This window comes from Zootoca vivipara, chromosome 2 (assembly GCF_965207765.1).
Source record: "Zootoca vivipara chromosome 2, rZooViv2.hap1.1, whole genome shotgun sequence".
In the NCBI taxonomy this organism is placed as follows: domain Eukaryota; kingdom Metazoa; phylum Chordata; class Lepidosauria; order Squamata; family Lacertidae; genus Zootoca; species Zootoca vivipara.
In genome coordinates, this window is record NC_142584.1 from 107,365,941 (window position 1) to 107,393,824 (window position 27,884).

General features: G+C 44.2%; 2 protein-coding genes across 2 annotated transcripts; both read left to right on the forward strand.

Annotated features, from left to right (window-relative positions):
• Nucleotides 1-2,343: 2,343 nt before the first annotated feature.
• LOC148687036 (vomeronasal type-2 receptor 26-like) lies at nt 2,344-14,672 on the forward strand. The gene is made up of 6 exons (XM_088662473.1): nt 2,344-2,462; nt 4,263-4,554; nt 7,224-8,054; nt 11,005-11,232; nt 12,249-12,375; nt 13,768-14,672. The coding sequence occupies exons 1-6, from the start codon at nt 2,344-2,346 to the stop codon at nt 14,670-14,672; spliced, it is 2,502 nt and encodes an 833-aa protein (XP_088518599.1).
• Nucleotides 14,673-17,051: 2,379 nt separating this feature from the next.
• On the forward strand, nt 17,052-27,338 carry LOC118080131 (vomeronasal type-2 receptor 26-like). Its single transcript, XM_088662474.1, has 6 exons — nt 17,052-17,245; nt 17,697-17,988; nt 18,660-19,496; nt 21,276-21,503; nt 23,887-24,013; nt 26,434-27,338. The coding sequence occupies exons 1-6, from the start codon at nt 17,052-17,054 to the stop codon at nt 27,336-27,338; spliced, it is 2,583 nt and encodes an 860-aa protein (XP_088518600.1).
• Nucleotides 27,339-27,884: the final 546 nt, after the last annotated feature.

Below are 27,884 nucleotides of genomic sequence, written 5' to 3' on the forward strand. Positions count from 1 at the left end.
GCTCTGAAGACCAAGCAGGTCTTCTCACATCCGAAGCCACTTTCACTGCCTCTGCACACGATACAGCCATCAAAACATGAGAGTCCACAACATTAGAATCCAAAACATAACTCAGTCCATAACCTAAGAGTTTTTCTGTACTGCTCCAGTAAAACACTTCTGCTTCACTGCACAGACCAGAAACAGTTCTCTTTGCAGAGCATTAAGCACAGTGGCTGGATTCTTGTTGTGGTAAAACTTTGTAGCTTTGCAGCAGAAACGACCCATGGAAGCCCAACTTTCGAAGAGAGTTTTATTGCAGAGAGATAACAAAAACATCTCCAGAGCTGTCAGACATGACTGCCCCACACCCCACAGGCAAACAAAACAAACACTCTATATATACTGAGCATCTTAACAACTTAACGACTTAACAGCTTAAATCACATGACCTTGCTACTTTGCCAGCGTCTTAGGTTTAAAGCCCTAACATTTTCGTCCAGGTAGCAGTGCAGCTGGGACACCAGCTGAAGCTGATAGAAGCTGGTGGAAGGCACTCTGCACCACTAAGGTTCCTTCAGCCTCATGCAACCATAATGGATCCAGAAGTAACTCCAAGCTATGTAGCTGCTGCTTCAGATGGAGTGTAGCCCCATCGAGAACAGGCCACATCCCATGAATCCAATCTAGGGAACTACCCACTAACAGTGCATCAGTCTTGTCTGGATTAAGCCTCAATTTATTGGTTCTCATCCAGCCAAATGCTAAGCAAGACATTGATCTACCATTTCCTCTGTCACACCTGCAGATGTAAAGTAGTGTGTCATCAACATATTGCTGACACACTGAGGCCTCTCAGGGGCACCCCAGTGAGTGGGAGAGCTGTGCGGCTTTGCCAGTGGCCTCCCCTTTCCCTGCACACCTGCCAGCTGCGCCCCGTCAACCATATGGCTGGCGGGCGTGCAGCTTCCCTCCCAAGCCTCTGCGGGGATTGCTCTCCTGCAGCGGCATGGGGGAGAGTTGTGCACCCCCCCCCATGGCTGGCAGTGCGCAGCTTCATCCCCCCCATCTATGGTAATTTGGGGACACTGAGCGGATATTTGCAGCCCGGCACCGCATCTGCTAAAGACGCCCCTGGATGACCCCATTCAGTGGTTTCATGTTCATTTTGCATGGCATAAGGGATCAACTTGAATCCTGTAGAACCCCACATTGGAGGCTCCACAGGGCCACACACAGGGTCAAAAATACGTCCCAAGCACCATCTTCTGAAAATAACCATCCAGGTAGGACCTGAACCACCACAGAGCAGTGCTGCCCACCAAAAACTTGGACAGCTGCTCCAGCAGAACACATTTGGTACTGAAAGCCATTGAGAGATCAAGAATAATTAACTGGGATATGCTCCTCCCACTCTCTCCAAGTAGAAGTCATCATACAGGCCAATCGAGGAAGCTTCTATACCAAAACTGAGCCTGGGACAATTCAGTCCCAGCTCATTGTTTGAGAAACACTGGGTTAATTTTTCAATTCTCATGCAAACCAGACACCCCCCTTTAAAGGCTCATTTGACCTCGAGAGCTGAGCACCCTCCAGAATCTGGCACATCAAGGGTGAAGGAGGACCACAAAGAAAAATAAAGAGGGAATCCACATATTCATGAAAGAAGTCTTGAGGGTCAAAGTTTCTAACACCTCCACTAAACAGTAGTCCAAGTTTTCTGTCCTGTCAGTTGTTTAATTAGAAAGCATGACATAGCTCAGGCTGAACTTTTGCAAATATGTTTTCTTCTGCTGTGCACCTGCGCAAGTACCCTCAGAGAAAGTGCACAACTTTGGGGAGGTGATTATATGTCCCCTGCAATTATCAAAATCATTGTGATTGATTTTGTGTTCCTGTGACCAAAATTCAACAGGGCTTTTCCACAGGTGACATCCCCTGCAATTATCAAAATCATTGTGATTGATTTTGTGTTCCTGTGACCAAAATTCAACAGGGCTTTTCCACAGGTGACTTTTGAGGTCAATACTAATACCACCACGACTGAGGAACCAAGAATGACTGATAACTTCTTGCTCCAAAATCGGAAAGAGAACAACACGAATATATTTCGTGGGCTAATAAGGATGAGGGCTGAGATTTAGCCCAACATGGTCTGACAGTCTGATGTTTCATTACATTACATTGGCATCTTCCTCTGCAAAATCAAGCATAGGATGAGGCTTGCAAGGCGATTCTGTTTTTCTTTGGAGGGTGCCTCTAGCTTGCTTGTTTCTGCCAAAAATGACTCTGCTGCTACTGCTATTGCTTCATTTGCACTTGGGGTTAGCAAGGAACAGACCCAGAGATCTCTCGAGCCTACGAATGTCTCCAAATAATTATTACAGACCAGGCGACTACTTTATTAGCGGAGTTATACCTGTGCGGACAGCTGTGTACCCGACACATGCTTTCAGGTCTAACCCTGTCCACGACTTCTTCCCGTAAGTGTTGTTTGCTCTTAGTTTTTAATTGTCCTCAGCCAATTCTGATCTTCCATGCAACTGCCCGCCCCTGCAAATCTACGGGAAGCTTAGTGGATCCACAGAATGCAGGCAGAGTGCTGTTGGTAAGACTGTTGGAGGGATCGACTGGCATATCCAGGAAAGGGGCATGATTGGTTGGCTACAATCCTGATCAGAAGGACACTACACGGCAACACATTTGAAAAGAAGTCACAGAGAGTTACTTGATTACAGTGTTCTTGGAAATAGGGTTGAGCGAACTTGACAATTTCAGTTTCTCCTTTTTATAATAATAATAATAATAATAATTTATTATTTATACCCCGCCCATCTGGCCGGGTTCCCCCAGCCACTCTGGGCGGCTTCCAACAAAACAGAAATTCTAAAATACAGAGATCCATCAAACATTAAAATACAGAAATCCATCAAACATTAAAAGCTTCCCTAAACAGGGCTGCCTTGAGATGCCTTCTAAAGGTCTGGTAATTGTTGTTCTCTTTGACCTCTAGTGGGAGGGCATTCCATTTATATGTTTGGTTCTCCACATTTCTACCTCAGTTTAATACAATTTCTCTCCCATCTGTACTTGGAAGTCAACCTCACTGTGACTGTTTACTCAGAAGTAAGTTCCTTTGTGTTCAGTAGGACATAATCTGTTGTATTGATTTATAGAGATTAAAACTGGAAATAAATCCATGTGTAAGACAAACAGAACCCCCCCCCCAATAAATTGCTAGATGTTAATCATAGAATGCAGAAACCACCATAATTTCCATCTGATCTATAAATCTCTTTAAATACCTTGGTGTGAAATCATATATAGATTGAACCTGATAGATGCTTGTACGTATCAATGGAGTTTATTAATAGTTAACTCTTTCCTAGCTAGTAGGATAGTCACATTTTTGCACGGAAGGCAGAGGGAAGCATTCTCTAAAGGACTGTTCTTTTTATAAATGTTCCAAATACAGCACTTTTTAAAAAGTATTTGAAGAAGTGGAGAAGTATCTTAAAGTTTCAGGGAAACTGATATAGATCCAATATATTTTTTTAAAAAATTGTCCAGTGGCACCTTAGCGACCAATTAAGTTTGTTCTCTGGGTATAAGCTTTCATGTGCATGCACACTTCTTCAGATACTATGAAACAGAAGTCACGAGGCCCTTATATATAGTGGGAGGGTGGGGTGGGTTTTTTCTCAGAAGGGTAGTAGGAGATGGGTGATTGACTCAATGGGAATGGTAAACCTGTTGACAACCGTTAAGGACTGCAATTAGTCCTAAAGGAAAAAGCAAGGGATAGTTTGTAGATGACCAAAAAGCTTTAGAATATGTAATGAGACAAGATATAGCTCCAATTAGCCACACTACCCCCCAACAAAATAAAAAAATTCCTTCAGTAGCACCTTAAAGACCAACTAAATTTATATTTTGGTATGAGCTTTCGTGTGCATGCACACTTCTTCAGATACACGAAAGCTCATACCAAAATATAAATTTAGTTGGTCTTTAAGGTGCTACTGAAGGAATTTTTTTATTTTGCTTCGACTCAGACCAACACGGCTACCTACCTGTAACTACCCCCCAACAAAAATATGCAAAAGAGATCTGTCTTTTTCTTGTATATGTACATTGTTGCATATTACTTGCTTGTTGGTTGAGACTTTAATCAGAGATATATCATAGAACAAGATTTCTCCTTACTCTCCTGGTACTATGAAACAACACAGGAGCTGACAGTTATGATTATTTGAAACAATCCAATTGTTTTTTCATTCCAGACTGTTGGAAAGGAACTACCAGCATGTCCTGGCTATCCTTTTTGCCATTAATGAGATCAATGAAAACCCTGAGCTCTTACCCAATATCACCCTTGGCTACAGCATCTATGAAAACTGCTTCAGTGTCAGGAATACTTATGAAGCCACCATAGACCTGTTCTCTACCGGACATTGGATGGTCCCTAATTTCAAGTGTGGGAGGCAAGGAAAACTCCTGGCTGTTATTCAAGGAGGGAGCTTTGAAACCTTTTTCCAGATGGCAACCATGCTAGATGTTTACAAGGTCCCTCAGGTATGGAGACAGGTTGCCAAACATAACAGGCATGCACAGATATTGAAGGGTGATCTTCTCTGTAGGGTCAGCTTGAGAGAGATCTCTCATTAAAGCAGAACCACATGAGTTTTGGCACTGGGCAGCAGTGGATGGCAGCAGCAGCAGCATTGCTGTGAGCCTCAGAGTAGATTGGAGCCGCCATTTACATTTCTTGCTATACCCTCAAATTCCCCTAATGTTGTAATGTTCCGGGGGAATTTTCGGAAATGGAAGTGGAAGCTGCCATTTTAGTTTCCTACAATGCCAAACCTCTTCCATCTGTAGTCAATAAAGTTTTGGCCTGATTTGACCTAAATGCAAGTGGTCATGTCTCCTCATTTCATGGTGCTAGATGATATATTTTTGGGGAGGGACGGCTGGGCACACAAATACAGAAACCGCTAAAGGAGGTCTGAACCTGCTATGGGGCTTTGGAAGGCTGGCTGATTGTTCAAGAGTGAGTGTGGAATCAGAAAACCTGGAGGGGGGATTGTGGCATTTGTGGAAAAGATTGTGTCTGAATGGCTGGAACACTGAACACAGAGGCAGGCTGCATTGCAAGTCACACATCAACATACCCTCCATACCACCACAAGTAGCAGCTAACAAAGTGAAATGGGCAAATTCTTATTGTGTATGTGTGTGTTTTGCTTCTTATTTTTATTGAGTTTTGCCTCTTACAGAAATCCAAAAGGAAAAAAAATCCAACCTTCACACCAAAACTGAAGATGAACAAAAACTAAAAAACAACATATTAACAACATAAACATTTTTTCCTCCACCATTTACCAATAATTAATATTCTAAATTACCAATCATTAACATTTTAATCTTTTGAGGTGACTTTCGTCCACCTCACTACAAGTCATATTTTTCCTTACTTAACTGCCTTCTTTAGATGTTTCTCATTTCTTCATACAGTATTATATGATTTATTTATAGTAACTGTTCTGTATTTTGCCAAAATTAATCAAAGCAGAATAAAGGTTTTACTTGGGAACAATGTTTTTTTAAGTAAATTCTATAACACTCCCATTCTTTACAGAACTTTTGGGGTATTTGATTCCTTATTATTTCTGTCATTTTAGCAAGCTCAATATATTCAAATAATTTTATCTGACACTCTTCTTTTGTTGGGATCTCCTCTCCCTTCCATTTTCTGGCAATAATCATTCTTGCCACAGTTGTGGAATATAAGAATATCCTCTTTTTGTCACTTGGAATATCTGGTGTTAGTAAACACAAAAGAAAGGCTTCCGGTGTTTTAACGAATGTTTGTTTAAACATTTTTTTTTCAGTTCTTCATAGACACTGTCTGTCTACAGACAGTGTCTATGAAGAACTGAAAAAAAAAACCTAGACAGCATCTTAAAAAGCAGAGACATCACCTTGCCGACAAAGGTCCGTATAGTTAAAGCTATGGTTTTCCCAGTAGTGATGTATGGAAGTGAGAGCTGGACCATAAAGAAGGCCGATCGCCGAAGAATTGATGCTTTTGAATTATGGTGCTGGAGGAGACTCTTGAGAGTCCCATGGACTGCAAGAAGATCAAACCTATCCATTCTTAAGGAAATCAGCCCTGAGTGCACACTGGAAGGACAGATCGTGAAGCTGAGGCTCCAATACTTTGGCCACCTCATGAGAAGAGAGGAGTCTTTGGAAAAGACCCTGATGTTGGGAAAGATTGAGGGCACTAGGAGAAGGGGACGACAGAGGACAAGATGGTTGGACAGTGTTCTCGAAGCTACGAACATGAGTTTGACCAAACTGCGGGAGGCAGTGCAAGACAGGAGTGCCTGGCGTGCTATGGTCCATGGGGTCACGAAGAGTCGGACACGACTAAACGACTAAACAACACATAGACACTATCCCAAGTTTCTAATTTTCTTACATCCCCACCACATATGCAATATTGTTCCATCTGCCTGCTTACACCTCCAACATTTATTTGAATTTGTTTTATACAACTTTGCTAAGCTGCTATGTGTCAGATGCCACCTATAGAACATCTTCATAATGTTTTCTTTTACTGTGTAGCACACCGTAAATTTTAAATCTCTGATCCATAAATTTTCCCAGGCATCCACCTGTATGGTATGCCCAAAATCTTTTGCCCATTTAATCATAACTCCTTTCACCTCTTCATCTTTTGCTTCCCAATCAAGTAATAGTCTATACATTTTAGATAACACTTTCTTATTGTTATTTGCTTCTCCACGCTGCTTCCTCAACAACTTGGGACCAGTTTTCCTCCAAGATTGACATACTCCATGTGTCTCCTCTTGGCCCCTTTGATTGGCAGAATTGAACTTTATTTTTACAGGTTCCACATAATACCTGGCGTGCACCTATAAGAACTTGATTGTTCAGTGCGGCAGCAAGAAAAATGGAGCCAAACGAGTTCAGTTTGGGAAAGTTTGTACAGAGCACAGATGCAAGGCTGTACTCCAGAAACAGCTCTGCAAAGGTAGTTGAGCATAGGATGATTGGAAAGAAATGTCAATAATTTGGTATCCACTTAGCTGGGAGTAAGTTCAACTCAACTCAGTGTGAAATGTGTAAGGTTGCGCAGCTAAGAGAAGCCCTTTTAGGCTGGCAATGTCTGAGCATTACTTCCCACACTAAACATTGATTCCTTTTCTTACTAGCTCACTTACGGCTTTGTCAACAATATTCCGAATGATAAATCCCAGTTTCCCTCTTCCTACTGGATGAGCCCAAAGGAAACTCAACAGTACATGGGGATAGTGAAAATGCTCCTCCATTTCAGGTGGATGTGGGTCGGTCTCATTGCTCCGAAGCATGATGGTGGAGATTGGTTTTTGAGAACCATGAAGACAACATTCCTTGGGAACGGCATTTGTGTGGCCTTCACAGATAGGATTCAACAACTGTTTGCTGCTGACTTTCATGTTTTACACAGAAAACATTCATATTTGGAAGCGCACCTTACACAGAGAAAAGCTAACATGATCATTTACTTTGGGGATTCTGACTCCATGTTTCTGTTGCCTGTCATACTGAACAAGATTGAAGAAAGAAAATGGACCTCTGTAGGGAAAGTTTGGGTCTCCACAGCTCTGTGGGGTTTCACCTTAAGCACATCTTTTGCATTCTGGGATGTGAAATCCTTCCACGGTGCCTTGTCCTTTACCATCCAAACAAACAAGAGGTCAAAATTCCAAGACCACCTATTGATTCAAGATGAATATTCCCTTGATCGGTTTTGGTCAGAAGCATTTGATTGCTCTGATTCCAACCACAGATGGTCAAGGAAAACTTGGAAAAGATGTATGGGGAAGAGAAAACATGACGATTTCCCCACACATTGGCTTGAGAAAAGAATGTCTGCTGAGAGCTACAACGTTTATAATGCAGTCTATGTTTTGGCACATGCGTTCCATGCTCTCGTCACATCTGTATCTAGCCATATGATGCCTGCAGAAGGCAGAAGAGTTCTGAGAATAAACCCATGGCAGGTAAGAGGGAGAGGGAAAGAGATCCGTTGGAGGTGTCAGGTTGGAGCCAGGAACAGCAGCTGCCAGACTTGGAGCACGGAGGGAGACTTGTTATGGGAAGACCAGAGGAAGGTAGGGGGGGAGTTCACAGCCCAGAGAAAAACAGGAGTTATCAGACAATAGTTTGTCTGAGGCAGTTTCCAAGCCTCTCAGGCGTGCAGGTGTTTTGAAGATTCATTCCCAGTGTCTGCAGTCATGGGATTGTTGTCTGTCACATGATGGTGTATGTTTACACTCCACAGAGTGGGAAGTGAGGGAGACAGGATGTTTGTGTTACTGTGTTTCCTGAAGTGGGACAATTGTCCTTTGTCCTTCATTTTAGCTGCCTGATGCTAGAAAGAGAGGGAGCCATGTTGCAGTTCTCCGTGTGCGTTTATATGTAAATAAAAGTAGATTAGCCAAAATGCTGAGTTGCTGAGTTCTGTTACACAACTGCGCAAACTCTGCGGAACTGTAAGTGTGCTGATGTTTCTTGGCATCAGTCACTGTGATATTCGGGCTGGAGAAAGCTTTTGAAGCTCCCGAACAATCGACCAGGAGGGAGAGAACATCCCAATCGGGCATGTGATCGTTACCAAGGTCCTATTCGTGTGTAGGAGATCCTAACAGCAGGAATGCAGGAGAGGAGGGGTACAAGAAAAGGGGAAATTGACATCACAGAAGCGACAAAAGAGATTTGTTTTCACGCATTGTTTCCAGAGGAAGAGGAACAACGCTGAGGATTTAGTTGAGTCATCATCAGGGTATTCATAAGTCATGGAGGCAGAGAGCTCCGGACAAGTGGCATGTTTTTTCTGGAATAAAACCAACTATTAATTGACTGTACGCGTGTTCGTATATCAATGCTAGGGGTCAACTGTAAGGTTTTGTGTTCATGTAGTATTTTCTTTCACTTAGGGCTCATTCAGACTTTCCCTTGCCCCACTGCTTTCCCCAGAAGGAACTCGATCTTTACCACTGAATTGGCATAAACACCAACTGGGTTTTCTCTGGACTGATGTTTGCTCCAATTCATCACTAAAGAATGGATTTTCCAAGGGAAAGCAGTGGGACAAGTGCAAAACTGTTTGGACCTGTACCTAGAAAGTGTGGGACAATCAGAAAACCCCTCAGACCCAGGCTTTCTAGGCGGAGGACAAGTGCAAGTCTGGATGAGCCCTTAAACTCTGGCTACTTGCATTTTTTTCTGTCCCACTAGTGAGGGTCTGTAGTACAGCGGTAGAAGGTCTGCTCTGCATGCAGGAGGTCTGCGGTTAATTCCTAGCATTTCCAGTTCAAAGGATTCAAATAAGCAGATGAAGAAGTGCCTCTTCCTGAGTTCCTAAAGAGGCAACGCTAACCAGAGATTTTAAAAAATGTTTCTAGATAGAGAAGTAGCCAGGCTTGGTATAAAGCAGTTTCCTGTGTTTCTAAGCCAGCTCCAATTATGATAGTACCTGCCTAAGTCAGGCATAGGCAAACTGGGCCCTCCAGATGTTTTGAGACTACAACTCCCATCATCCCTAGCTAACAGGACCAGTGGTCAGGGATGATGGGAATTGCAGTCCCAAACATCTGGAGGGCCGGAGTTTGCCTATGCCTGGCCTAAGTCAATAATTCTGAGCTGGTGATCTGGGGCATAAAATGGTTGTTGGTATGCCAGATGAAAAAGGGTAATTGAATAATGCAACCCACAGAAGTGATTCCTCACTGTGTCCCTTCCTGTTTTTTGTTCTGCTTTTGGCCTCTGCCCCTCCATTTGCAATTCTGTCTCATTTCCTCATTGGTTGTGATTGCTTGGTTCATCTGCTCAATCCTGCTAATTCAGCAGAGTCACCCCTTGTCAAGAACCCTGTCTGTGTAAACTGGGGGTTACAAACCCCACCAATTATTTATAATTACACAGCTTAAATAAAGTGTGCCTCCTGTTGCTCACCATTTAGGCTAAAAAGGTAAAGGACCCCTGACAGTTAAGTCCAGTTGCGAATGACTCTGGGGTTGCGGCGCTTATCTCGCTTTACAGGCCGAGGGAACCGGCGTTTGTCCGTTCCGCAGGCAGTTTTTCTGGGTCATGTGGCCAGCATGACTAAGCCGCTTCTGGCGAACCAGAGCAACGCACAGAAACGCCATTTACCTTCCCACCACAGTGGTACCTATTTATCTACTTGCACTTTTGGGTGTGCTTTTGAACTGCTAGGGTGGCAGGAGCTAGGACCGAGCGACGGGAGCTCACCCCATCATGGGGATTTGAACTGCCGACCTTCCGATCGGAAAGCCCTAGGCTCAGTGGTCTAGACCACAACGCCACCCACGTCCTTAACCATTTATGCTAGATTGAACTAAATTGCTAATCTATTAACTAAAGCTCTCTCTGACCCGTCTTCAGGTTCTGCCTGGAAATCTGTATTCTCATTGGACTGTAGCAAAGGCCTAATGATTTTGAATGACCACTAAAGGACCTATCACAATTTGACCCATTTCAATTCTCTTGTCCCATATAAAAGCAAGAGTCTACTGTTAACTGCCATAACTGAAATCTTTATAGGTTTTCTTTAAAAAAAAAGAATCTGTAAGTCTAATTCCTCTTAGAAGACTACCACTAAACCCACAGTTACATTATAACTTTTCTGGGACGTTTTTCTATTTAACGTTTAATTAAATTTCTTCACAGGTAACCTCTACGAATCACTTTTCTAGTGAAGTGTGTGTAGCTGTGGAACTGAGCAAAGCAATTTTTTTCCTGAATTCTTCCCCCCCCCACACACAAAAAAAATCATAGATCCAACACTTGTTTTCACTTGTTCCCACATTCAAGGACTACCTCTGTTTCCTTCAAATAAATTATTTAAAATGAAGAAATGAAGATTGGGATGGAAGAAGGGATGGATCTAATTCATTTACAGATGTTGAGACTCTTTCTCTTTCTTACTAGCTCCCCCCTTTTCTGAGAAGCGTCCATTTCAACAGTACTACCAAGGATGAGGTGCGTTTTGATGAGGATAGGGAGCTGGTGGCTGACTACGATATTGTGAATTTGGTCACATTTCCTAACGAAACTGCTGTAAGAGTGAAAGTGGGGAAGTTGGAGACCCAGGAGTCCTCAGGTCTAGAGATGACCATCGATGAAGAGGCCACTGTGTGGCCCAAATGGTTCAACCAGGTGGGGAGTGCATTCATGTTTTATGCTGTCGTGTAGTAGCTGGGAGCACAAGCCAAGAGCTGGAATATCTACATTTCAAATTAAAAGGGAATGTAAAAGCTGGTCTCAGCTGCAACCTCACATTTGTTATTTAAATATAATAATGCTGTATGATTACTGTGTTGATATAGATGCGGGTGGCACTGTGGTCTGAACCACAGAGCCTAGGACTTGCCGATCAGAAGGTCGGTGGTTCGAATCCCTGCGAGGGGGTGAGCTCCCGTTGCTCAGTCCCAGCTCCTGCCAACCTAGCAGTTCGAAAGCACGTCAAAGTGCAAGTAGATAAATAGGTACCACTCTGGCGGGAAGGTAAATGGCGTTTGCGTGTGCTGCTCTGGTTCGCCAGAAGTGGGTTTGTCATGCTGGCCACATGACCCAGAAGCTGTACGCTGGCTCCCTTGGCCATTAAAGCGAGATGAGCACCACAACCCCAGAGTCATCTGCGACTGGACCTAATGGCCAGGGTTCCCTTTACCTTTATAGATGATAGAGACAGTGCTTTTTCTGGGGGTATGCAGGGTTACGCATACCCCTAAACATTTTGTGAATCTAAGTTTGGTCCCCTGACCGTTTGGTCCAGTCGCGGATGACTCTGGGGTTGCGCGCTCATCTCACTCTATAGGCCAAGGGAACTGGTGTTTGTCCGCAGACAGCTTCCGGGTCATGTGGCCAGCATGCCTAAGCCGCTTCTGGCAAACCAGAGCAGCACATGGAAATGTCGTTTACCTTCCCACTGTAGTGGTACCTATTTATCTACTTGCACTTTGACGTGCTTTCAAACTGCTAGGTGGCCAGGAGCAGGGACAGCGCAATGGGAGCTCACCCCGTCGCGGGGATTCGAACCATGGACCTTCTGATTGGCAAGCCCTAGGCTCAGTGGTTTAGACCACAGCGCCACCCGCGTCCTTGAATGGTATAGTACCTACAGAGAATGGAAGAGCTCCTAAAATACTGTTTGTTTTCTTGATGCCCTTTAGACAAGGCCCCATTCCACATGTTCAGAAAGCTGCCAGCCTGGATCCCACAAAGTGGTGCCAGAAGGACAGCAAATTTGCTGTTATAAATGCACCCCATGCATGGAAGGAGCCATTTCTAGTCACACAGGTAAAACAGCTTTGAAGGAACATCAGGCTCTGAGGGATGAAGAGCAGGTTCACTGAATGTAATCATGCTAGGTCTAAAAAGAGACAGTTGGAAAGAAATTTCAAGATTTGTCACGAATTGTTTCAGTGGTGCTACACTGCCAATCACAAAACTGCAGTGGCAGAAAAGCTGTGCATAGACTTCACCCCGATTCGATTTATAGTCATGACTTGTAAATCTGGATCGGACCTGATTCATTCCAGACCTGATCTGACCTGCACTGGATTCAAATCCCGATTGTAATCCAGTAAATACTAATCTCCTGAAAAGCCAATTGACTTGCATTGCAAAACCAAATTGGCCATCAATTTCTTCTTTTTAATAATTAGAGACATGAAATTTTGAGCCACAGCAGCCCCTGCAAAGGGGATTATTTTGCTAAATTTGTTATATGCTGAACGGTGTCGAATATACTCACAACGCATGCATACCCACACACAAACACAAGATTAAATGCTGAATCAGACACAGAAAACTGAACCCAGCTGTAAAGAGACCTTATTTAAAAACTAGAGTCAAAATTGGAAGGGGTAGGGGAATACTAAGACACAGACAACTGACTTTTTAAAGGGTGGTACTGGGATTGATTGGGAAATGATAGGAAACAAGCACAAGTTGAACAAATGTCACCCAATTCCACCAACCGTTTCCCAAGAGAACTTAAAAGAGTTCAGCACCTCCCCATGCATGCCAAGCACTGAGACTGGAGAGTGCTGAGTAAGGTTCTAACCTTAGAAAACTCCCAATGCTGGCGTTGTCCTTATATGGTGTTGTAATTAATAATTGCAACAGTTTGGAGACAGTTTGTCTGGATTTCTAAAGATTGGGGCAACCAGTTCACACAAATTGCTACATATCAATTCAGGAAAACCTGATCCACTCTGTAGTAATTTGTAGCTGCTTCAGCCTAAACAAAACAGGGCATAAATTGGCCTGAGTCAGTTCACAATTTGGCCAAATCTGCTGCACAGCCCTAGTTTCCAATACTATTCAGTTCTTGGCTCCACAGAAGACCACACAACAGGACTGGGCCTTCATGGCAACTGGCTGAAGTATTCATTGTTTCAGCTTGTGATTTCAACATGGCTGCACCATGTATCTTGGCTTTATTCACCTCAGTAGCAACCCATTATCTGCTGAGCAGCTATTTACCCTGGACAGAATTCCCTAGACCTGGAAATCTACTGGCATCCTATCCTCTCTGAGGTGTTGCTTAGGAACTGCAGTACAATTCAGAATATTGAAAAAAGTTACTAAAAAGACAAAAATTGCTCCATTAGGTAGGGAATACCGGTATATTGATAATACAGAAATTTCTGGGGCTTGATGTGCAAAAACAATGTTTTCTTTCAGATGCAGATCATTGCCACCAGTGTCCAGAAGATCAATACTCAAACAATGAGAGGGATCAATGTATCCCCAAGACTATAGTCTTCCTCTCCTATGAAGAACCACTGGGGATTACCTTGGTTTTCTTTGCCCTAATCTTGTGCCTAATCACAAGTACAATTTTGGGAATCTTCATTAAATACCAAGACACTCCACTTGTTAGAGCCAACAATCGAAACCTCACTTACACTCTCCTCGTTTCTCTCCTGCTTTCCTTTTTGACCTCCTTTCTTTTCATTGGCCAGCCTCAAAAGGTCACCTGCCTTCTCCGCCAAACCATCTTCAGCATCATCTTCTCGGTCGCCGTCTCTTCCGTGCTGGCAAAAACTATAACTGTGTTTTTGGCATTCATGGCCACAAAACCAGGGAATAGCATTAGCAAGTGGGTGGGAAGGAGTTTGGCAAATGGTATTGTCCTTTTTGGTTCTGTCTTTCAGTTTGGCATCTGTATTGCCTGGATTGGAATGTATCCCCCATTCCCAGAACTGGACATGGATTCCCAGATCAGACAGATAATTCTAAACTGTAATGAAGGGTCCATCGCTATGTTTTATTCTGCCCTTGGCTACATGGGCCTTCTGGCTGCCATCTCTTTTACTGTGGCTTTCCTAGCCAGGAAGCTCCCTGGAGGTTTCAACGAAGCGAAGTTTATCACCTTCAGCATGCTGGTGTTTTGCAGTGTTTGGGTCTCCTTTGTGCCAACTTACTTGGGCACCAAGGGGAAATACATGGTGGCTGTGCAGATCTTCTCCATCTTGGCTTCCAGTGGTGGGCTTCTGGGTTGCATCTTCCTTCCCAAATGCTACATCATTGTCTTGAGGCCTGATTTGAATACAAAGGCACACTTAATGATGAGAAGGAAAGATTAAGGTTCTGTCAAATGTGCTGCACAGCTAAATTTCAGAAAAGTGTGTGTGTGTGTGTGTGTGGACTTTCCGACTTGAATGAATTTATTATTACGGTCACAGACCAGTTCTAGCCCACATACAGCATCAAGGAAATCATAAAACACTATAGGGATACATTTGAATTTGCAATCAATATAACAGGGACAATGCAGATATAACAACAATTATAAAAAGATATAAATTTAAACTTAGTTACTAAAATACAACCTAAAATCATCGTTTAAGGCCTTAATCATTATGGTAGCACCACTTGATCCCTGAGTTTTATGGCAGTCGCACAGAATTTGGCTACTCTTAACGTGATCTCAGGATCCTTGTCCTCTACCAGGGATTTTAAACACTGAAGTTCGGGTTCATTTGAAGATTTTTGCAAAGCAGGGGTAATGAATACCAAGTGTATATCTCCATAAAAACGGCAATGTAACAAGGCATGAGAGACAGTTTCTACCTCCATCAAGCCGCAGGGATAGACTCGTTCTGCATATGGTTTACCCTCGAATCTTCCCTGCAACGAGGCAGATGGCAGCACATTGAATCTAGCAAGGGTAAATGATCGTCTGTATTTAGGTATTTGTAATTTTGACAAATAATTTGCTTGGGTAAATCCTCTCCCATTATCTTTTATTGCTGGGTGTTTATTCATCTCGCTCACGTGTCATTGCAGTTCCACATCCGGAATTCGTTGGCGGATTATTGCTCTAGCTTTCTCATAACCTACAGCTGTCAGAGCCTGTGGGGAAGACTTTCTGACTTTTTCAAAACTTTTTTATTATTATCATGGAGTAGCCATCTTCTTTCCAAGGAATGTCACTGAGTACATGCCATGTCGCGATGTAGAAGAAGAAGAGTTTGGAATTGATATCCCGCTTTATCACTACCCTAAGGAGTCTCCAAGCGGCTAATATTCTCCTTTCCCTTCCTCCCCCACAACAAACACTCTATGAGGTGAGTGAGGCTGAGAAACTTCAGAGAAGTGTGACTAGCCCAAGGTCACCCAGCAGCTGCATGTGGAGGAGCGGGGAAGCGAACCCGGTTCACCAGATTACGAGTCCACCACTCTTAACCACTACACCACACTGGCCCTCTGGAACTGCTGGTTTTGGGGGCATTCAATAAAGAGGTTTAGATTTAACAGCAGCTAGGCTGCTGCTCTGTTCTATAGGTGATGGGGGTGGGGGTCTTTATCACCTTGTAAACACTCCACATTAAGTGTTGCAGTTTTTGCACTTCCTGAAAATTACAGAAACTCTCTATTCCTCCTACAAGGAATGTAGACAGGGAGAGATTTTCAGTCCATTCAAATTAGACTGGAAGGGCCTGAAGGGAGGGACCTGGTTTTTTTTGTGTGTGTGTGGCAGTGATACTACGCTGTAAAGTCTCATCTATAGCACTGGTGCTTTATAAATATAGTGACAATTTTGACAGATAAAAGCCTTCAATTTAAACAAAAAGGGGTGAAGTTCTTCACATTTATTTATCCTCCACCCCCAAATGTAAATTGTGTGTTAAGAATTTTCTCTTAACTTCTGCACAATGGAAGCAGTAAAGACGCAGCGCAGCCTCACACGTCGTTCTCACAATTTAGACTCTGTAGTTATACTTCCTCTTGGTTTTTCAGCTCCTCTTTCTCTAAGGACAATAAAGATGAAACTGATTATATTGTGGAGGCACGGGACACCTTGGTGCACACTGACAACCTTCTTTTTCAGGAGCCAGTGGTGGCAAAGGAAACTGCTTCCCAGGGTTGTCCAAAGGCATTTTTTCTGCCTTAGGCAAAATACAAGATGACACTTATGGTCAGCTGATAGTCGCCCACAGCTCCACTAAACATAGTCCAAGTTCAGTGCCTTTTCAATTGTCGTATAGGAAAGCATGACATGACTTGGGTGAACTTTTGCAAACATGTTTTCTCCTGCTGCGCACCTGTGCATTTGCTTCAGAGAGAGCATGATTACACACACCCTGCAATTATGAAAACCATTGTGATTGATTTGTGTCCCTGTGACCAGAATTCCACAGCATTTTTCCAGAGGTCCCTTTTGAGCATTAATAATAAATAAAAACAATTCGAACCCAAAATTATCAATCATTTCTTCCACCAAATTTGGATAGAGGTATATATGGCTAATAAGGATGAGGACTTGGATAATTAGAGGTGGTTTATGGGTCTGATGTTTGACTGCATCTCTATTAGCCCTAGATGACAGACTTTGAAGTCAGACACAGGATGATGCTTGTAGCCTGTTGTATTTCTTTCTTGGCAGATCTCTCTACAAATGTATTGGTATAATAAAGTCAATTGAAGGGGGGGGTGTCTGCTGTATGCTTGGGCCTAAAATGATGCTGCCACTGTTATTGTTTCATTTGCACTTTGGGCTAGTGATGAGTGTAGAGGCAGATATCTCAAGCCTACGAATGTCTCCAAATAATTATTACAGACCAGGTGATTACTTCATTACTGGAGTTATACCGTTGAGGACAGCTATCTATCCAACACATGCTTTCACATCTGACCCTGTCTATGACTTCCTGCCGTAAGTGTTGCTAGCTTTTGATTTCTCTCTCTCTTTATATATATAGTTTTTGCATACATTTTTCCATACATCGTTTAACATTCATTCACATCTTATACAATCTTTTTGGATGCAGCCCCCCTCCCATTTTCTTGATTTGGAGTCCCCAAAAATAGGGGTCGTCTTATACGTGTGTGTGTGTGTGTGTTATAGATGAAAAAATACAGTATATAAAAAAGAAAGCCTAACCTAGCCAGGGCAGGGCTTTGGTCTTTCTTGCTATGAGACATCTACAAGAGGAAGCTCAGGTCTGCTTCATACAATTTTTAAACTAGTGGAATAAGCCTGTGTGTAGGTCTTCCTTCCAAGTAGGTCACTCATAGTCACTGGCATGTTTTTGGGGGGGGGGAGGGAGAGCAGGACTAGAACATACCATTCTACCAGTTGATATGCCATTTGCTTTTCATTCCAGGGTACTGGAGACAAACTATCCGCACGTCCTGGCCATCCTGTTTGCCATTAAAGAGATCAATGAAAATCCAGAGCTCTTACCCAACATCACCCTTGGCTACAGCATCTATGAAAACTGCTTCAGCGTCAGGAATACTTATGAAGCCACCATAGACCTGTTCTCTACCACACATTGGATGGTCCCTAATTTCAAGTGTGGGAGGCAAGGAAAACTCCTGGCTGTTATTCAAGGAGGGGGCTTTGAAACCTTTTTCCAGATGGCAACCATGCTAGATGTTTACAAGGTCCCTCAGGTATGGAGGCAAGTTGCCAACAATGCCACACATGTATAGAGATACAAAGGGAGTCTTTTTCTCATGGTCAGCTCCTTGTTTGAGAAATTCATTGGTATAGTATCCCCCTCCACAATAAGCTGTGGTGCTGATGGGCTTAGCTGGTGGTGAGCAGCAATGGTGAGATTTCCTGCAATCCCCTAGTTCATCAGCAGACTGTGTTGTGCCTTGGGCATTTGGGGAAATTTAGGTGGAGACTGCTATTGTATTTTCCTACGATAATCCATATTGATGATGCACCCGGCCACTTCAGAGCACTATAGGAAATGTGAATAGTGTGAGGTTGAGAAAAGATGGGACAGGATGCAATTCAGCTCAGAATTCCTCCACCCTTGGCTGCTAATGGCAGCAGGGAGGGGATTGTGATGTGCATGGGGCCTGCAAAACAATGTTGCAATAGTGCTGGTTCGTGCCAACCATGCATAAGATTGTGGAAGACAAATGTACAATGATTCAGAATCAGGTTGCCACCACCCCAGGCTCACTTATGCTGGGAGTAAGTCCAATCAAAGTCCACAGAACTTAGAGCTCAGTAGATATTTGGAATATTACATTCTTCAGTGGAAACCATTTTTTTGCTAGCAAATGTCCACATTATATTGAATGCTAAGCATTTATTGCTTTCCTTCTAGCTCACTTACGGTTTTGTCGACCATATTCTGAGTGATAACACCCAGTTCTCCTCTTCCTACTGGATGAGCCCCAAGGAAACTTCACAATACATGGGGATAGTTCGGTTGCTCCTGCATTTCAGGTGGATATGGGTCGGTGTATTTGCTCCAAATAATGATGGTGGAGATCACTTTGTGAGAACCATGAAGGCAGCATTCATTGAGAATGGCATCTGTGTAGCCTTCACATACAAGATTCCAATAGTATATTCTATTAACATTCGTATTCCAAGAAAAGCATTCAACGATTTCCGAGCACACATTATGCAGAGGAAAGCCAACGTGATCGTTTATTATGGTGATTCTGACTCAATGTTTCTGTTGCCTCATGTCCTAAGCAGAACTGAAAGAAAATTCAATGCTCCTGTAGGGAAAGTTTGGATCTCCACAGCTCTGTGGGGCTTCACCTTAAGCACATCTTTTCAATACTGGGATGTCAAATTCTTCCATGGAGCTTTGTCTTTTGTCATCCAAACAAACCAGCGGACAAAATCCCAGGGCCTTTTCTTGACTCAAGATGGGCATTTCCTTGGTCATGTTTGGTCCGACACATTTGACTGCTCCGATTCCAACCAGAGATGGTCACGGAAAACCTGGAGAAGATGCATGGGGAGCGGAAAGCTGGAAAGCATTCCAACATCTTGGCGTGGGAATGGTATGTCTGCTGAGAGCTACAATGTGTACAATGCTGTGTACATTGTGGCACATGCTTTCCATGCTCTGATCACATCTGTATCTAGCCGCATGATGGCCACAGAAGAAGACAGACTGGATCTTCTGAACATAGAGGCATGGCAGGTGAGAAACAGTGAGAGCCATTGAAATGACAGCTGAAATGGATAGCCCGTGTTGTTGTCATGCCCCATTTTCTTCTGCTTGGGTTCTGGGAACCCTTTAAGCAGTGTGATGTTGCTCGCTGTCCCACTACTGAGGGGCTGCATTGTAGTGAAAGACAGTGGCATTGCAAAAGGGGGCGGTGGGGGTGGTGCGCTCCCAGTGGCATGTCTCCGGGGGTGACAAGGCAGTGGCCCACCATGGCGGCACTAACAGCCACCACGCCGTTGCAGCCGCATGTAAAGGATCCTCCGTTTGCGTCTGCAGCCGCGAGCAGAGGATCCTGCCCCTCCCAGCCTCCCTCCCTCCCTGGCTCATCGTAAGTGGCTCCTGCTTTGCTGCTTTACAGAGAGCCAGGGAAGGGCGGACGGGAGCCATGGCTCCCCCTCCCTCCCTCCCTTCCCAGTTTGCTGTAAAGCGGCAAAGTGGGGGCCACTTATGGCGAGCCCCCCCAGCCTCCCTCCCACCCTGGCTCGCTGTAAGCGGCTCCCACTTTGCCACTTTACAGCGAGCCAGGGAGGGAAGGAGGGGGACAGACGGGAGCCATGGCTCCCGCCAAAGCAGTGGGGGGGGGGGTGACAAAAAAATTCCGCACCGGGTACCACCTGGGCTTGCTACATCTCTGTTGGAAGGGCACATGTTTTGCATGCAGAATGTGACGGGTTGACGCGTTGGCATCACCTCTTAAAAGGATCCAGACAAGGATGTGATGGGAAAGAGATTTTGACGATCCACTGCCACTTAGAACCAGCAATATTGGACTAGAAATTGTAGGTGTGTTCAGTATGTGTGTCGTGTATGCTGAGTATCTGACCGTGTGTGGTGTGAGAGTGTGTGGCGGGACTCCACCCACCCACTCTGGCCATGCTCACTTTTATTTTGGACCTGCCCACCATTGGCATGTAGCTCCCAGGAAGTCGGTCACATTGCTGCCCACTCTTTCGCTACCTGAGCAAAACCTCTATGGCATAAGGCACTCTGATCTATTGGGTTCAAACCCAATAGGTAGGGCTGCCATACGTCCAGATTTTCGTGGACACGTCTGGGAATCGGGCAGCATTTTGGCATCCAGGGGGATTTTCATGAAATCAGCAAAAATGTCCAGGAAAACCTTACCAACAGGGAGATTTTGCCAAATGACCCGATCCCATTGGAGTCAGACAGGAAAGAGGCTAGGACAAAACAGGGAAAGAGACAGAAGGAAACCACCATTGTAGATTAGTAGTTTGGGTCAGAGCATTCAAACCTCTCACTATGTACGGTGGTACCTCGACATCCGAACGACTCGACTTCCGAAGGTTTCGGCTTCTGAAGTCGACAACCCCGGAAGTCTTTTTGCCCCATGCACCCCTGCACGCGGCCGGCGCATACGCAGAAGCACGAAAACACGCGTGCATGTGATGGGCGCTTCAACAACCAAAGACTTCGACTTACGAAGGCAGTCGCGGAACGGATTGTCTTCGTAAGTTGAGGTACCACTGTATTTATTGGGTTTATTTTGCACACTAACTGTGCATTGAGGCAGATAGTCATGGGAGTTGGACATGAACTATCACGTGAAAGAACAAGACCCAAGTTTTGAATTACACATGCTTCACAAAATCCCCTCATCCAATGTTTCCTACAGATTTTGGACTTCCAGATAGTTAATTGTACTGGGATGCTTCATGGCAAGTGATTCATAAATGAAAAGAAACAAATAAAGCGGTTTAATTACCCAGCTTGAAATTATTGTTCCTCTAGCTTCACCCTTTTCTGAGAAGCATCCGCTTCAACAGTACGACCATGGACGAAGTGTATTTTGATGAAGATAGGGAGCTGGTAGCGGACTATGATATTGTGAATTTGGTCACGTTTCCTAATGAAACTGCCATAAGAGTGAAAGTGGGGAAGCTGGAGTCCCAAGCCTCCTCAGGCCCAAAGCTGACTCTTCACGAGGAGACCATCATGTGGCCCAACTGGTTTAATAAGGTGGGGAATGTATTTGCATTTTACAAGCTGGTGAAATGTAGTAGCTAAGTGTGGACCCTGTGAACAGAAGCCTCTCCAGATACAACCATCCTTTTATCCCTTATTGATCCATGAGATCCTTGCAATCTGTGAGAAAGTTTTTCCTGCATGTTCCAAAGATGTCAGAAACCTGCTCTGGAGCAGGACTTTGAATGTTGGCTGTCCTTGTGGAATGGCATTCCAGAAAGCTCTGCATTTTCTGGAAACAATTGAAAATATTTTGGTTCTGACAGGCTTTCCCAGATGACAAATTGGTCTTTGCCATGAGTGTGTATTGTTTTAGCTTTGTTTTAAATGCATTGGCTGCTTTAATTGCACATCACCTTGAGATGATTCTCTAGAACAGTGTTTCCCAACCTTGGGTCTCCAGCTGTTTTTGGACTACAACTCCCATCATCCCTAGGTAGCAGGACCAGTGTTCAGGGATGATGGGAGTTGTAGTCCAAAAGCAGCTGGAGACCTAAGGTTGGGAAACATGGCTCTAGACATGGCTCTAATAAATTAATCAGAAAAATTAATGATAAGAAAATTAACAACGGCTTCTGTCAGTGGTCTCATTCAAATCATTGTCTCTCAGCCTCTCATTTGATATACAGGGGTTAAAATACTGTTGTCATAAGTTCTGCATATAAGATTAGAAGAACCACTTTACAGCATCTTGAACATTAGCAAATAAATTGCCACCTAAGATTTTGTTGACTAGAGTCCACCTAAACTTGTAGCAGCCTAAGTCTGGGGGAAGTGCTCTGACAGTGCCAGCTCTGGGCAAAATGAGACAGCTGCCCCATTCAGTGGGTGCTAACAAGTACAGGATGGTGTCAAGGCTATGGAGGAAAGAGCTATGTGTTCTACAGTGCTCTAAAGAGCCAGTGTGGTGTAGTGGTTAAGAGCGGTAGACTCGTAATCTGGGGAACTGGGTTCGCGTCTCCGCTCCTCCACATGCAGCTGCTGGGTGACCTTGGGCTAGTCACACTTCTCTGAAGTCTCTCAGCCCCACTCACCTCACAGAGTGTTTGTTGTGGGGGAGGAAGGGAAAGGAGAATGTTAGCCGCTTTGAGATTCCTTAGGGTAGAGACATCACCTTGCCTACAAAGGTCTGTATAGTTAAAGCTATGGTTTTCCCAGTAGTGATGTATGGAAGTGAGAGCTGGACCATAAAGAAGGCTGATCGCCGAAGAATTGATGCTTTTGAATTATGGTGCTGGAGGAGACTCTTGAGAGTCCCATGGACTGCAAGAAGATCAAACCTATCCATTCTGAAGGAAATCAGCCCTGAGTGCTCACTGGAAGGACAGATCATGAAGCTGAGGCTCCAATACTTTGGCCACCTCATGAGAAGAGAAGAATCCTTGGAACAGACCTCGATGTTGGGAAAGATGGAGGGCACTAGGAGAAGGGGACGACAGAGGACGAGATGGTTGGACAGTGTTCTTGAAGTTACGAACATGAGTTTGACCAAACTGCGGGAGGCAGTGGAAGACAGGAGTGCCTGGTGTGCTATGGTCCATGGGGTCACGAAGAGTCAGACACGACTAAACGACTAAACAACAACAACAGGGTAGTGATAAAGCAGGATATCAAATCCAAACTCTTCTAGGCTACTCTATTGCCCTCAGATGTGGGGGAAGATGCTGTCCCACAACAAACCATCAAGCAAAATTCAGCTGCCAGTCCAGTATGTGTAATGGAGTGGAGCAAGTTTGTTCCATCAATGGATGCTGGCCATGATAATGATGCTCTGCCTCCACAGTTGGAAGAGGCAACAGCCCTTCTGGATATCTGTTGCTGGAAGCTACAGGAGGGAAAGATGCTCTTGTGCTTCGGTCCTGCTTGCTGGTTTCCCACAGGCATCTGGTTGGCCTCTTTGGGAAGAAGGATGCTGGACCAGATGGAACATTGGCCTGATCCAGCATGCTGTTCTTGTATTCTTATGTCCTGTTCTTCACGAGCAGCAAAATGTTTTGGACAGGCCTTGTTCATCAATCACAGGAGAGAGTAAGATTCAAGTCAAACAAGACACAGGTCCATCGGAATAGAATCATGGAGTTGGAAGAGACCACAAGGGCCATCCAATCCAACCCCCCTGCCAAGCAGGAAACACCATCAAAGCATTCTTGACAGATGGCTGTCAAGCCTCTGCTTAAAGACCTCCAAAGAAGGAGACTCCACCACACTTCTTGGCAGCAAATTCCACTGTCGAACAGCTCTTACTGTCAGGAAGTTCTTCCTAATGTTTAGGTGGAATCTTCTTTCTTGTAGTTTGAATCCATTGAATAGGATGGTTTATTATCTACAGACAAAGCAGAAACTCCTCAAACACTCTTTGTTTTTTTATTCCCTTCAGACCAAGCCTTGTTCTACCTGTACAGAAAGTTGCCAACCTGGATCCCACAAGGTGGTGCCAGAAGCAAAGCCAGTTTGCTGCTACAAATGTGTCCCATGCATAGAAGGAACCATTTCTGCTCACACAGGTAAACGGCTTTGAGGGAACAGCAGCTTCAATGTGAAAGTAGTAATGCTAGGTCTGAAAAGAAATGTTTGCCGAGCAGAATCATAGAATTGTAAGGCAGCCATCTTTGCAAAATCTAGGTCCAGAATTTCAAGATGCAGATTTCCACAGAACAGTTACCTTTTAAATTTCTGTTCTGGTGAAACAATTCCAGGGCAATCATCTGTCTGATGCACTGCTTACGAGTTGAGACCCAAATGGGCTCAAAGTTCTCCCCTATTCCTCTACTAAGCGCTTGCAGGGAATCTTTGCTAAACCACCACTTTTAGTCATGCAACATCCTGAGACCATCTTGGCTGTGAGTGCTGGATGACCTTGCAGGACATGCAGACCTTTTCGCACTTGGCTTGGCCGGGCTCGGACTGACTCCAGCTACAAAAGCTGAGGCTGCTGAACAGGCTCTAGGGTTGAGGTATCGCTTGTTGCCATCATTGATATCAATTTCTTGTGTCTTTATTTTTAGATCTTACTATGATTTAACGTGGAAATTGTTCAGATTGGTTGGGTACATTCTGATGCATTTTCTTTATTATTTACGACTATCTTTCTTACCATTTGAAATTGTGTAATGTGCTACATGTTGCAAGCTGCCTTGATCACAGTTTTAACTATGGAAAGGCAGCATACACATAAAATGATGTGTATATGTATGAATTGACCATGATGCATGACACTCATGTTTTATGGCCACAGTTTTCCATCAGTTTGGAAAGATGCCGCAGTCATTTCTCATAACCGAATCTCTTGTCCTACTCCCATCGTGCTTTTCTCATGAGTTGTGGTGCAGCACTGCTACCCACAATATTCCAATGGTATAAGGACCTGACTTCTAGCACTATTCAGCTTTTGACTTCCACAACAAAGTGCATCAGAGGACTGGGCTGTCAAGACATATGGTTCAATGTCCTTGTTTCATAGCTGCCAAGTACCCCATTTTCCCCGGGAACCCCCCGTTTTTACTTACCTTTTCCCGGTGGTCCCCCGTATCACTTCGTCTCCCGTTTTTCTCCGTTATTTTCTCCTGCCGGTGGCCATTTTTTCCTTTCCGATTTGCCCTTCTATGGGCACCAAAAATGGCCACCGCTGGCTTCAAAAGTCGCATCTACGCATGTCCGGAAGTGCATAGACGCGACCTCTGGTGTTGGCGGCGGCCATTTTTGGTGCCCATAGATGGGCAGAGCGACACCAGAAGTTACGTCGACGCAACTTTCGGTTTCACACGGATGCCGGTTCCGGATTCTGCAGTCCGGGACTTGGAAGGTAAGTTGCTTCAGTTCTGATTAAATATGACTGCAGCATATGTCTTGACCGTACTCAGCTCAACATCAGTCCATTATCTGATAAGTAACAATTTTCTCTGCACTTCAGCTATGATCCTGTGATTCCTGGTTCTCTAGATCTGACAGGCTCCAGAAAAACTGTTTTCATGCTGTATCCGCAAGAAAGGTTCATTAGGAACTGCAACGAGAGAGAGAGAGAGAGAGAGAGAGAGAGAGAGAGAGAGAGAGAGAGAGAGAGAGAGAGAGAGAGAGAGAGAGAATATGGAATAAAACTATTACAAAAAGAAGATGCTACATTTTTGCAAGGAATGTCATCATCATTATTCTTTATTTGACCGTCAGTCAGATAAGATACATTTCTCAGTACAAGATTAAAACATCTAAGACATCTATAAAAACAAAAAACCTCTAAAATAAAACATGGGCAGCACTACCGTAATAAAGCTATACAGATAAACCCACATCAATGCAGTCGATTTTAATCTTACGATGCTTGAGAGCTAGGAAGAGAAATTTGGCCACCAAGACAGCTGTTTTCTCAGTAGGATTATTCAACAAATATACAACCTGACTTTCTCTGGAAAGGCTAAGATAGGCATGGGGCTATGAGATATTGTCTTAAATCTACATAGAAAGGGCAACTCAGGAGGATATGTTCAGTGGACTCTACCTCCCCCAAGGCACAATGGCAAGTTCTCTGGTCATATGGAACTCCCCTGTACCTTCCCCAAAATACCACAGATTCGAGGACGTTCAATTTGGCCGCAGTGAGGAGTCTATGGTATAGGATTTCCGCGAGATAAGGAGCTGGTGTAACCTGATAGATCTGCTCCCCCACGAACATCCCTGGTATCACGAGGGCTATGTCCTCTTGTCTAGCAATATCGCCCAATCTCTGAGACATCACAGCTCTAGCTTGACTGTTTGTCATAGACTCCAAGTAAAGATGTGACAGCCCGCAAGTCTGTACTTCATCCAAGACCTCCCTTTCCCATGATGATTGAAAATCATCCCTCAATATCAAGGGGGCCAAACAAGGAATGTTTTAACAAGGAAAATATTTGATGTTTGGCGTATTGAAATCTTTCTTTCTTTCTTTCAGATGCAGATCACTGTCGTGAGTGTCTAGAAGATCAGTACTCAAACAATGAGAGGGATCAGTGCTTCCCCAAGACTATAGTCTTCCTCTCCTATGAAGAACCACTGGGGATTATCTTGGCTTTCCTTGCCCTACTCTTGTGGCTAGTCGCAGGTTTCATTTTGGGGATCTTCATTAAGTACCAAAGCACTGCACTAGTTAAAGCCAACAACCGAAACCTCACTTACATCCTCCTTGCTTCTCTCCTGCTTTCCTTTTGTTCTTGCCTTCTGTTCATTGGCCAGCCTCAAGAAGTCACCTGTCTTCTCCGCCAAACCACCTTCAGCATCATCTTCTCGGTTGCCGTCTCTTCCGTGCTGGCAAAAACTATAACTGTGGTTTTGGCATTCATGGCCACAAAACCAGGGAACAGCATCAGGAAGTGGGTGGGAAGGAGTTTGGCAAATGGTATTGTCCTCTTTGGTACTTTCATTCAGTTTGGCATTTGCATTGCCTGGATTGGAATGTATCCCCCATTCCCAGAACTGGACATGGATTCCCAGGTCACACAGACAATTCTGCTGTGTAATGAAGGGTCCATCACTATGTTTTCCTCTGCCCTTGGCTACATGGGCCTTCTGGCTGCCATCTCTTTTACTGTGGCTTTCCTCGCCAGGAAGCTCCCCGGGGGTTTCAACGAAGCCAAGTTTATCACCTTCAGCATGCTGGTGTTTTGCTGTGTCTGGGTCTCCTTTGTGCCAACTTACTTGAGCACCAAGGGGAAATACATGGTGGCTGTGCAGATCTTCTCCATCTTGGCTTCCAGTGGTGGGCTCCTGAGTTGCATCTTCCTTCCCAAATGCTACATCATTGTCTTGAGGCCTGATTTGAATACAAAAGAGCACCTGATGTTGAAAAGCAAAGATTAAGTTTGAGGGAAAGTAAAGGGGGAGTGAAACCCTCTCAAAGACTGGGGTGTGAAAATGCTCAGATAGATGGTGAACTTTTTTACTTACTCACATGGGAAGCCAACCCCCACTCAACCCAGCCTAAGAAACGCTACATTACCAAAGCAGACAGCAGGTGGCTTTCTGCTAAGCTGATATACAGTGGTACCTCTACTTACGAATAACTCTACTTACGAATGTTTCTACTTACGAATGGAGCTCCATCCGCCATCTTGGATGCGGTTTAGATAGGATTTTTTCTACTTACGAATTTTTAGATAGGGTTGCTTCGACTTACGGATTTTTTCTCCCAATGCATTCCTATGGGATTCGACTTACAATTTTTTTCAACTTACAAATGTGCGTTCGGAACGCATTAAATTCGTAAGTAGAGGTACCACTGTATTATTTTATTGAGGTATCTGTGGGTGGTTGGGATCCTAACCACCTTGTATAAACTGAATTAGATAAATAACAACCTTACCTGAAAGAGCTGCAATTTATAGTTCAAATACTTTTCTTCTTCCA

What these genes read in the sequence shown, in the direction of transcription:
- LOC148687036 (XM_088662473.1), top strand. Translation starts at nt 2,344, where the DNA reads ATGTCTCCAAATAATTATTACAGACCAGGCGACTACTTTATTAGCGGA. An exon ending in ATGTTTACAAGGTCCCTCAG is followed by an intron (nt 4,555 to 7,223) that starts GTATGGAGACAG and finishes TTTTCTTACTAG; the next exon opens with CTCACTTACGGCTTTGTCAA. An exon ending in TGAGAATAAACCCATGGCAG is followed by an intron (nt 8,055 to 11,004) that starts GTAAGAGGGAGA and finishes CTTTCTTACTAG; the next exon opens with CTCCCCCCTTTTCTGAGAAG.
- LOC118080131 (XM_088662474.1), top strand. Translation starts at nt 17,052, where the DNA reads ATGCTGCCACTGTTATTGTTTCATTTGCACTTTGGGCTAGTGATGAGT. An exon ending in TGAACATAGAGGCATGGCAG is followed by an intron (nt 19,497 to 21,275) that starts GTGAGAAACAGT and finishes TTGTTCCTCTAG; the next exon opens with CTTCACCCTTTTCTGAGAAG. An exon ending in GGCCCAACTGGTTTAATAAG is followed by an intron (nt 21,504 to 23,886) that starts GTGGGGAATGTA and finishes TATTCCCTTCAG; the next exon opens with ACCAAGCCTTGTTCTACCTG.